General features: G+C 36.3%; 1 protein-coding gene across 2 annotated transcripts in view; it reads left to right on the plus strand.

Moving 5' to 3' along the window:
• The first annotated feature begins 266 nt into the window (after window positions 1–266).
• Window positions 267–11,699, plus strand: part of LOC136842607 (lysozyme 2-like) — a 22,947-nt gene continuing 11,514 nt past the window's right edge. The window contains exon 1 of one of the 2 annotated variants that reach the window (XM_067110194.1): window positions 267–886. In XM_067110194.1, the coding sequence (XP_066966295.1) occupies window positions 823–886 (64 nt within the window). In that variant the 5' untranslated portion in view covers window positions 267–822. The remainder of the gene's footprint in view (window positions 887–11,699) is intronic. The other variant, XM_067110193.1, reaches the window with a different exon arrangement.

The raw sequence follows: 11,699 nt of genomic DNA on the forward strand, positions 1-11,699 counted from the left end.
CAGGCTTCAGATGTTTTATGTAATTCATACATATTTCGAACGGTTATCAGTCTCCATCACGGATTTTTTTTAACGATTTAGACTCGTGGGAAATTCACTTTGCCTCAACCGCCGGGCAGAAAGATGTTTGCAGCCAGCTGTCGAATCAACTGTACCAAAAAGCCAAGCGTCTACAGCATTACTCTTAAAAAATAAATATCCGCGAAGTGATAAGAGCGGCTGACGCATCAGGATATTCAAGTACCGTTCAGAAGACATTCCCGGATGTTGAGAGGGCAGTGGGCGACTTCTCGGAACCACACCTTTGTCAGCCATCGAGTCTACATCTGGGGGTCGCTTTTTTTGCCCGATCCTTGCTTTTATTTATCAAATGAGTTTCAGGAGGGGTCGTCTTTTGAAGCAGTAACTAATATTTGTAAAGTTAGTCTGCAACGTGAGAGATTGAAGCGCAAGCATCTCAAGACTGACAAAACAGTTTCCGAGGACGTGAACAGTTTTCTCTTCTAAATTTCCCTCTTAGAAAATAGTACAGAATTCAAATGAGAAAAAATGTTCGTATGAAACGGGAAGAAATCGTCCGAAGTGCACTGGGAAATGTCCATGAGATCGGAGCATGCCGACTTACACTAATAAGGCGCGTCGTTACGATCCTCCACAGTCCGTTGTTGGCAGTCGTCCGTGGTTGACTTCCCGGAGACGATTCTCCACTCTGCTTCGCCTCCCAGGCCGAAACACAAGTGAACACATCCATACTCCTCGCCAGAGGCAGAGCCACGAAGTCTTTTGCGGCAGTGGGAGAAGAAGAAGGCTAATCGAGAGATCATGTCTCTAATCAAAACTGCAATCGTCTGCGTGACAGCAGCCGTCATCTTCGCCTTGGTTCAGGGTAAGCGCATTTGAGAATTCGTTCATAAGGAAGTGTGTATGATTTTGCATGTAAGGAAAGGTTAAAATTGATCCAGGAAACGGAGTGCTGCATTTTAGGGGTTTCAGTCCTTAAGGTATTAATTTGTCATTACCTTCCAACTTCACATATTTGAATGTTGGGATATGTTCTGCTACGCCTGTTGCTGAGGTTTAGTCGACATGTTAATTACTGGCTCAAAGAAAATTAATATATTTCATTTTATATTTTGTACCAAACCGGCCAAGCAGATACTTTTTTTTTGGGAAGTTGGGGGGGTGGCGATTAATGGTCATCCACTGGCTTCCATAAAGCCAGGAAAGAATAAGGAATTAAGAAAATAGGCAATCGTGGTAATCATCCTTAAAGTGAAGAATACATGGTTACTAAGTAATCTACTTAGAGGAAAGCCATCAGTTGTGACCTCTCTCTCTCTCTCTCTCTCTCTCTCTCTCTATCTCTCTTTCTCTTATTGGGGCTGAAACAGTAATCACATTCCAGTGATGTTTGCAGTTTGCGCTGAACTCAATTGACTTCAAATACTCGTACACACAAGAAACTGATGTATGCTTTGTCCGCGTACATGTTTCTGGGTGGGGGGTTTGGGGTTGGGGGGGAGAGAGAGAGAGAGAGAGAGAGAGAGAGAGAGAGAGAGAGAGAGAGAGAGAGAGAGAGAGAGATCAATAATAAAAGGTCAACGATATGTAAGAGTTATAGAAATATTTTGACGAGTATTAAATGTTAAAATTCCCATTTTCCTCTTCTTTTTACACATTATTTGCATCCACACATCACCCCTATAAATCACACGATTTCAACGAGAAATCTTCTCTGAGGAAAAAATGGGAAAATACTAACGGAAAGTTTCCTTTTTCACCAAAGTAATGACTGCATTTACAGTCCCATCAGCGAAGTAGAAAAACAGAACACGGCACTACTTGAGGAAATGAGGCCTAGGTTTGCCCATAATATTGCATAGGCTTTCTGATTTGGGTTCCTCAGTCATTGGAGTTTTCCTGCTTACCGTCATTCCATACCAACTTTTACTGCCGAACCTGAGAGGTAAGATTCATCTTTTTGACACTGACTTTCTAAGTCATCACTGAAGCTGGAAGTTTTCCAGAATACTTGGGTAATGTTTTTCAAAGATAGAAACTCATTGTTCTCAGATAAAATTTATTTGTCCAACTAGAACAGTTAAGAAATGCAGTGCTGCATCTGTCTGTTTAACACCACTAGCTATCGGGTTAGGTAAAAAGAAATAATAATTGATCAAATTGTAAACAGAAAAGGGGCAATTTCGAGAGTATCCGCCTCAAGCTCAAATAATTGTTTTATTCTATTTCTTTTTTCTAAAAAAAATTATGAATAAGGCTAGTGCTTCATTACATCGTAAATGGGCAAACAGAGGACTAAAGCACACATATTCATACAAAATGACGCAAGTTCTTTTACAGAAAAGTTGTATACAACACAAGACTAAATAAAAAGTATGGAGGCTTATTTAGACAATAAGCATCTCTTATCATCAAGATCTAAAAAAGCCACGCTCTAAATAAATATGAAACAGAAAAATAAAGCATGTACTCACGGATAACATTAATCCTGTTTAGCTTGATAAGCAGGGCGATCATTGTGTACAAGTTACAAATAAATTATTCAATTCCTTCATCATTGTAACTTGCGCGTCACACTGCAATCAGATCCGGAAACCCTTAGATATACATAAGAATGGGTAAAAATAAAAACAAAGATAAATAAACACTAGTCGCTTTCGAAATAATGAAAATTCACCCGAGTACTGTGTTCTTTACACCTTGTCTCATGTTATGTGGCAAGCTTTGGTGTCATTTAGGAAAAGGCATTGGAATACACATAGTGCTACCCTTAAACACAATAATTTCAACAGAGTTTACATTAGAAACAAGAACTTTTTAGTACAGCCAGCAGGTCTAATTTTTTACTGAAAGAAAATGTGATCGCCAAATTGTATGTATGTATATGTATGTATATGTATATGTATATATATATATATATATATATATATATATATATATATATATATATTTACCTACAAATGTTATTTGATGCTGGATTCACAATATCTGCAGAATAACTCCAACCCAAAAGAAATGATACTAGACAGGTGCACCTATCCGACGTGAATCCGAACCTGGACCTTTGGTTTAGATACAGCGACCAACATTCGTCTTTGACAATTCGATTGTTAAGGTGTAATGCATTCGATATTAAATAATATTAGCGGCTGCATATTTGTGAATATAAAAAGTCATATCTGTGTAACTGACAATTCACACTCATACATATACATATATATATATATATATATATATATATATATATATATATATATATATATATATATATATATATATATATATATATATATATATAGTATATATATATGTGTGTGTGCGTGTGTGTTTGGACTTTTGTGTCTATTTATATGCATACGTTTGAAAATATTGGAACCTAGGGCTAAAAAAATCCACAACCAAAGAAAAGGGAACATTTAGTAAGTATCTGACTCTTCGTGGAACCTTTCAAGAATGCCCTGGATGAACCAAGGAGTCTTTTCTCCAAAAAAAAAAAAAGTCCAAAGATAGCGTGAACAACTGCTGATGGGATCTTGTTTGTCATTATATATTATATAAGTGGTGGTTGGTGTTTCAAGTAGGGTGTGACCTTCCCGTCAAACACAACTGGGTTCAGTGAAAATTCACAAGCCTTCGTTCTCTCTGGCCGAAGTAGGTCACGTAGGAAGACTTTCCTTTTTTCTTCACACGTCCCTTAGAGACGTTTGGCCGAGAGACAGGGCGTGGGAAGGGAAAAAAGGGCAAAGACTGACAGTGGCTATATATACAGTATATATAATTTATATACGTATACATATATATATATATATATATATATATATATATATATATATATATATATATATATATATATATATATATATATATATATATATATATATATATATGTATATATATACACATATATATGTACAGTATATATACTGTATATACATAGCTGCTTCTTTTTATTGCAAAAATTGTTCAATTATTTTTCCGTTTTCTTACTCATTTGAAAGCCCCAACTAATAACCATAGGTACGCTTATCTAGAGTATAAGTCTAAGGAACAAAGAAATATTTTTTACTTTAGCAAAGTCGCCAATAAAGCAATGAATGCCTCGAGATAAAACCTCTCACATGAAATCTACCTCCTCCTTTGTGTGGTCGTCTTTTCTGGATGACAGAAGGGCACAGAAAGGTCTGAGAGGCCACAGAGGCTTTCTTCGTCGTCCTCCACCGCCCTTTCTCTCCTTAATTACTCTTCTAGTCAAACCGGTCCTTAACCTTGATGGATAACACGCCAAGTCCTCTTACCACCGCTGGAATCCAAAAGATAACACTTTCGGTAAGAAACAGTTTATTAATATTTTGAATTAAAAGTGCCTTCTTATAGTATGATCACTTCAGTTACAAACAAGTCGCTGAGTTTCATTTATGCACTTCTGTATTTCCCGATCTAAAAATAAAAAACGTATACTTCAGAACAACAAAGTAAAATGAAAAAAAAAAAAAAAATCCGCCTTCAAATATGTGTACAAAAAAAGAGAAACCCCTGAGGAGTCTGAGAATGAAGACAGTTTCTAAGAGAGAGAGAGAGAGGCGTAAATTATTCAAAATGCAAATACCTGGCTCAGGTTCATGGCCAATGAAGTAGCTGAGTCATTAAGCATTAGTCAATGAGTTTCCGAAAGCTATTAGAGGTCGCTTTTGACACAGGTCAAGGATTCGCTCAAGGTGGCGAGAAAGATTCGATTGTTTTTTTTTTTTTATCAGAACAACATTATGAGTTAAACAGCATTCTCTTCACGCCGTATAGGAAAGTAAAAGCACATTTCATTATTAAAAAGGATGGCGGTGACAGTACTTTGCAACTTGCAATTATTCAATTCTTGTTTCTGCATAGGACAAAATCTTCATTTCTGAAACAAAATCTCTCTCTCTCTCTCTCTCTCTCTCTCTCTCTCTCTCTCTCTCTCTCTCTCTCTCTCTCTCTCTCACACACACACACAAAGAGGACAATGAAAGAAGGATAAAAAGCAATGATAGAAGAAGACTGGGGAATAATTGGGATACAGGATGAGTATCTATCAAAGAGTAAACCCATCTTTCGCAATACTTCTTAGGCTTGTTCAAGCTCTCAGGAACTCATTCTATTATGTCATGCCGTCCTTGCCAAGCTTAGAAGGGCAAACACTCTTAACCTTATGGAGTTTGTCTTGGGACTGCCAAGCACGAGTTTATTCGGGAAATGAAATTCATGATATTTCACAATTTCTCACAGAGCAGTTTACCTTACAAGATGAGAGTTTAATCAAACTGGCTCGATTCATCGATTTTATTATTCCTAGTGACACATTGTATTACCCTAACATAATGAAATGAAGGAATTCCAAATAAAAAAATGAAGCCATGTAGATTAAATCGGGTATATTTTGATAAAAGCAGTAATGTTTCAATAAAAATAAAATTCGAGGCCTGTTCGTAGTGTGGCCAGGCTTTGGTAAAATGTGGTAAACGAAAATGAGTGAGTCATTTAATGACTCACCTGGCATAGTCTTTAGGAAATGATAACCATAATAGACACAGCAAGTCCAGTAATTTACATGTATTGTACTTTTCAGGAGATAACTCGTCCTTTTGAAAGTCTGGATATATTTTCGCTGATTTTGTAGGTTCTCTGTGCAGATATAGTCGTGAGAAGAATTTTCCAAGGAATTCACTTGCAGTATCTTTCATTGAATATAGCAGTTTCTAAGCGCTACGTGCCCTCCGGGAAAGACATGAGGTAATACACAAATAAAATATTGCGAGGCGCTGGTTGAGTGCGGCTGGAAGTTTCAAGATGACTTGGCGACCCACTTGACCTCAAAAGCCCTTCCTTGGGTGGAAACCAGGAAGAAAACTACACTCCACTCCCCATGACCTGAAGGTGATCCCGCCATTATCCAAAGTTGGGGTTTCCCCTCAACCCGCTTCCCGAGGTCTATTTCGTACAAAAAAAAAAAAAAAAAAAAAAAAAAAGAGAGAGAGAAACGCGCACACCACAAAGGTCTAGAGAATATCTTTGTGTTTGATCCCGTTGCCAGAGTCGCAGAAGGAGAACGCACGTACTAAAAAATAAAAAGAAAAAAACATTCAGAGCTTCACGCATCTTCATTAACATATGCTTTTCGCTCTAGACAGTGTTTAAGCTTTAGATTTAATGCACTGAGTGTGATTTCAAATGATTGTTTTTTGAATAACCCAGCCGAAAATTTAATTTTACTTTGGCGGGACAACGAGATTATAACGCCACCGCAGTCCTTTGGCAGTATACGGAAATGGCTCAAAGATGTCTCTACAGATTAAATTAGGTGCAAGAGTAGTCTCTAGTAATATGTCTTCATTTCTTGTCTTTTAACCACAGTGAATCAAAAGAATTGTGGAGAGAACGTCTATCGGGAATTTCAATGCCGGAAAAGTAGTTATCTTTTGTTACTAGGCGGATTCATCGTTCTTGCAAAAGCTGGAGTGGTAACTGACACTCCTAAAGCGACACAACATTAGGCCTACTTATCAAAGAGTGAAATTTAGTCACCGGCTATTTAACGGCACACTGGCCAGAACTAAGACTTTCAAACTTTCATCTGCTTGAAAAAAGCTTTTCAGACGAATATTGATTTTCATTCTTAAAGGTCATTAGTAAAAACTGGAACTCCTCTCTCTCTCTCTCTCTCTCTCTCTCTCTCTCTCTCTCTCTCTCTCTCTCTAAAACACACGCAACTCGAATCAGAAAGGAAAGCAAGAGGAAAAGAAGAAAGTCCCACTCAGGTCAAAAATAAGATCAGGTGGAAAAGAAAGAAGAAAGGAAAAAATAAAACGTACCCCCTCTAATCTGCAAACTGACTAGAGCGCAAGCACGATGTGTCCATGCTAGCAATGCATTTTGAACCCAGACCATAAACTTCCTCAAAGCTTAACATATCTGTGAATGGGAAAGGAGAAAATGATAGATAAAGAATGGGCGAATATATTTCTGATTGAAAAATCTGACGTCAAAAGATTCAGTTTTATACTTCATTTCAATATCAATTTGTCATAAATCTTCTAAAAACCTTCATTAAACAAATCTAAAAAAAAAAAAAAGGAAAGGCCTAAAGTTACGGCTTCACCTCAAACTATAGAGCTTGAACTCGTTCAACCAAGAAACATTACTCCGGACGGACTTCATTCGGGAGAGCGTATGACCACTGTACTTCCCTCTCAGAGAATGACTGACTTGGAACCCGATGTTGTTAACCATGGACGGTCGGGTGACATGACTTCTCCCAGGCAACGTTTCGCCCTACGGATATTGCGTCTTGTCGTGAGGTCATTTACTAATTTAATGAGAGACAGAGAGAGATGTTCAGTTGAGCTAATAATCTTACAACAACGGTGTTATGTAATAATTTAGCCAAAGCTTATTATTCTTATCAATATTCTTATCATTTCTAAAATATTTATTGTGATGTAAATATACAGGGATAAAGATAGTTTCTGGTTGTCTCTCACAAGAAAAACTTTCATATTTCATATTGAGGCTCCTTTAAACAAAAGTATTTCAAAGTACCCAGCTTCTCTACAAGGTCTGACCTTGTTTACACTGTTCTGAATGTCTGACCACGAAACTTCTTCAAAATCAGGAAATGATTCTGATGAAATTCAATCTAATTCAGACGAAATTAGCTATTGCTACATAACCTAGTTTAAATTGATGTTGAAAGCTATAAATCACCGGATGATGCGCAAGACTCGTCTTGGATGAAAACAGTTTTCCAAATGTCGAGACTTCACTCGCTCGTGTGATTCTTTGGCCTCATTTTGACATTACCACATCGTTAGGGGAAAGCAGCTCATCCTTATTTATCTAGTTTTTATCACTGGTGAAGGGAGACCCTTAAATATCTATTATTATTATTATTATTATTATTATTATTAGTAGTAGTAGTAGTAGTAGTAGTAGTAGTACGTAGTAGTCATGAAAAATAAAAAAAAAAGAAATGTTATTATATTCTGGTCAAACTTTTATAGTGAGTTAAAGAAAAGTGATTTACTAAAATGTTTTTGTTCCATAAGTGTGCGTGTGTGCGTTCGGTTAGTGCTGTTTTCGTTCTGTATTCTAATATTTGCCGTATAAAACCCCTATGGATCAAGAACATTTTAGCAAATCATATAATATAATAACATTTCGTTTTTTTATGACTAATAATAATAATAAAAATAATAATAATAATAATAATAATAATAATAATAATAATAATAATAATAGATATTTAAGGGTCTCCCTTCACCAGTCATAAATATATATATTTACCATATAAAATCCTTGTTCAATAATTACATGCACACGCGCACACACATAATATATACACATATACATATGTGCATATGTGCGTCTGCGTGTGTGAATGCATTTTCCTCAAGAAAATGGTTCAGAAAAGGGCGCATGTATGTAACAGTAATAACAACATAAAATATACACTGGAAGAAATCCAAGCTTTCGCGTGAAGAAACAAGGGGGTTAAGGCCATGTCTGACGTCCCTTCAGTTGACCCATCCTAGATCCTAGGTCAACACTGGTGTTTCGCGATTCTTCCTAAAATGATGAATTTAATCGGAAAAAATTTGTCAAAATATCAACTTCCAACGACATGACACACTAAACATATGTTATGATTCACCTACACGAATTCAAGTATGTTTTTCTTTCGTTTTCATTTTTGTTTTTTTGAGAAGTACACCCTCATTCATAGCTTGAAAAAAAAAATTGAAAAGCATTTCAGTAAAGCTGAGAGAGAGAGAGAGATGGTTCATCTACAATATAGTTGCTCAGGGCTTCAGAGGCCTTGTCATACCTGAAAAAAAACGGGGATTATCAATCCTGAATGTGTCTAACGTTAACAAGACAATGTCAGACAGTAAAGATTATTCATATTAACTTCACTTGCTAGAAGTGTCATTCAGTTTCCCAACAACTTGCAAATAAAACTGCATAAAGAACGGTAACCCTAACTGTATTATTATTATTATTATTATTATTATTATTATTATTATTATTATTATTATTATTATTATTATTATTATTATTATTCAGAACATGAATCATATTCATATGGGACAAGCCCACAGGGGCCATTGACTTGAAATTCAAGCTTTTAAAGAAGGTAATAAAAAATACTGTAAAGAAAAGATCAGTTATTAGAAAAGAAAAATAAATGAATGTATTAACAGAAGGATAAAAATGTAAGTAAATTATTAAAATACCAGGATGTAACAGCTGGGATAATAGTAAATTGGTATCAGTCGCATTCGGATTCTAAATGAACACAAGTTGACCAACAAGCATTTATATCCGCAATTTGTCTCATGATTATTATCATCATCATCTTAGTGAATAGCGCTGATATGCATAATTTCCAAAATAACCACTGTCCGTTACAAAAATCATTGGAATTCTTCAGTACAAATTAATCTTTTGCCCATTACAGTAGCTACTGTCTAGACCGTATCCGGAATAACGTCTTCCTTACCTATCTCCAGAATGCGGTTCTTGAGAAAACTGTTGCAGATCGTTATACTTGCGGAACAGCCATTAATCATGGGAATGGAGGAAGCATAATGGGGAAGTTACGGTGGTTTTTACCCTCTCATTTTGGTTGAAGAAGTGCTGGAGATTACGGTGCGTAGTCTGGAGTGTGATGTGAGCATGAAAAAAGGAAGATGCAAATGGATGGCCGAGCTGTGAGGCACATCTTTGGTGGCCGAAGATTTCTTCTTCTAACCCAAAGCTGGACTGGAGGGGAGACCTATTTCATCCTTATTTATTACTCTCGTTAGCAATTACTCATTCAGACTGTTACTGAACTTTCTTTGCTATTTGTCATTTATTTGGCCATTCGTTCGGTTTGGAAGTAAAATGTCAGTGTTGAAGTGTCCATCATATCATTTTTTTTTACATTTTTCCTGTCCCTATTCATGCTGTTTATTACACACACACACACACACACACACACACACACACAGAGAGAGAGAGAGAGAGAGAGAGAGAGAGAGAGAGAGAGAAGCTTAATATTTGCGGCTGACAGTTATACAGAAGACATGAAAACAAATGAATCAGAAACGGCAAACCGCACAAAATTTTAACGGAGTAGTAGAAATTAGTTCGAACGTAAAACTTATAGTGCAGTATATATATATATATATATATATATATATATATATATATATATATATATATATATATATATATATATAATATATACTTTATAGTGTATATATATATATATATATATATTTATATATATATATATATATATATATATATATATATATATATATATATATATATATATATATATATATATATATATATATATATATACCTATAAGTTGTTTTCCCTAAAAGTGGGCGGTTCTCTAGAAGGAGGGAAAAATGTTGACTTCAATTGCTGATTCAGGTATGACCTTTAAATGGAAATTTTCAGCAACCTTAGGGTAGACGAGTTGTACATAAAAGTGCATAAAAGACCCAGGTTTAGCAAGTCGAGCCACTTAGTACGCTATTCGCCTCCGCACTTGCAATCTGTGTATTGAGGACGGGTTTTGCCTTGTGCTGGACCTCCTGTAAATCCGGTCTTTGGCAGCGGGAATTCTAAGGTGACCCGCTTCTTCTGTGATCCCACTCTTATATTATCTTTCAGTCCTCTTCCCCCCCAGACGCCGGCTGACTTCCATCCTTTTTTTATGGGTATTATTTCGGTCACTGATTTGTTGTTTCAAAGGGAATATTCCCTCCCCTCTCAGACAGTCTCGAAAGACCTGTCAGGCCATGTATTCTCACATTAACAATGTGGAAGTCAGTAACCCGCTCACGTTTGCACGATTCAGTAGCTTTTTTGGTCCTACAATTGCCAAATTCTGGAATTCTCTACATACTTCCGTATTTACTGACTGAAATCCTTTCTTCCTTTATGGTTATGAACTTCATTCCTTCCTTCCCTTTTCTTTGTAATGTTTATTTGGGTCTGGGAGGGAAAAGGGCATAAGGTTGCCTTCCCGCTGGTCTCTGCTCTTGGAACGAAACCTGTGCAGCGCTTGCTTGCCTTCGCCTCTCCTTCTTCCGATCAGTAGGCTACTTCTAATCATAAAATCATTGCATTCTCTCCACAAGTCCAAATCACTTCTAGTTACTCTGATAAGTTTCCCACCCACTTGAACATTTTTGCCTCTTCCATATATATATATATATATATATATATATATATATATATATATATATATATATATATATATATATAAAAAGAAACAATTTGTCTAAAAAGCCTCAACATTTTTATTTGCCCCTGCATTCAGAATAAACACTCCACTTTTATAAAAGAAAAATGGCTCAACAGTCACTTTATTCATTCCAACTGTATACGAATATAATTTCGACAGAGTAAACGGCTTTCATGCAAGCCTTAGGATCTCGTCCAACAGCCATGAGGAGTCAGCCACGCTGTGGACAAGGTGAAGGCTGATCATGCTGGATTGTTTGCAGTCGCTGTATTGCTGTTATTTTCAGGTAACATGGGAATTCCTTTAAGGGTACTGGTGTTGCCATCCGTCGATTCCTATAAATAAGTGCTCAACGACGGAGAGAAGAACAGATGAAAAAAACCAGCTTAATTCTTGCAG

The sequence above is a fragment of the Macrobrachium rosenbergii genome, chromosome 10 (assembly GCF_040412425.1).
Source record: "Macrobrachium rosenbergii isolate ZJJX-2024 chromosome 10, ASM4041242v1, whole genome shotgun sequence".
In the NCBI taxonomy this organism is placed as follows: Eukaryota; Metazoa; Arthropoda; class Malacostraca; order Decapoda; family Palaemonidae; genus Macrobrachium; species Macrobrachium rosenbergii.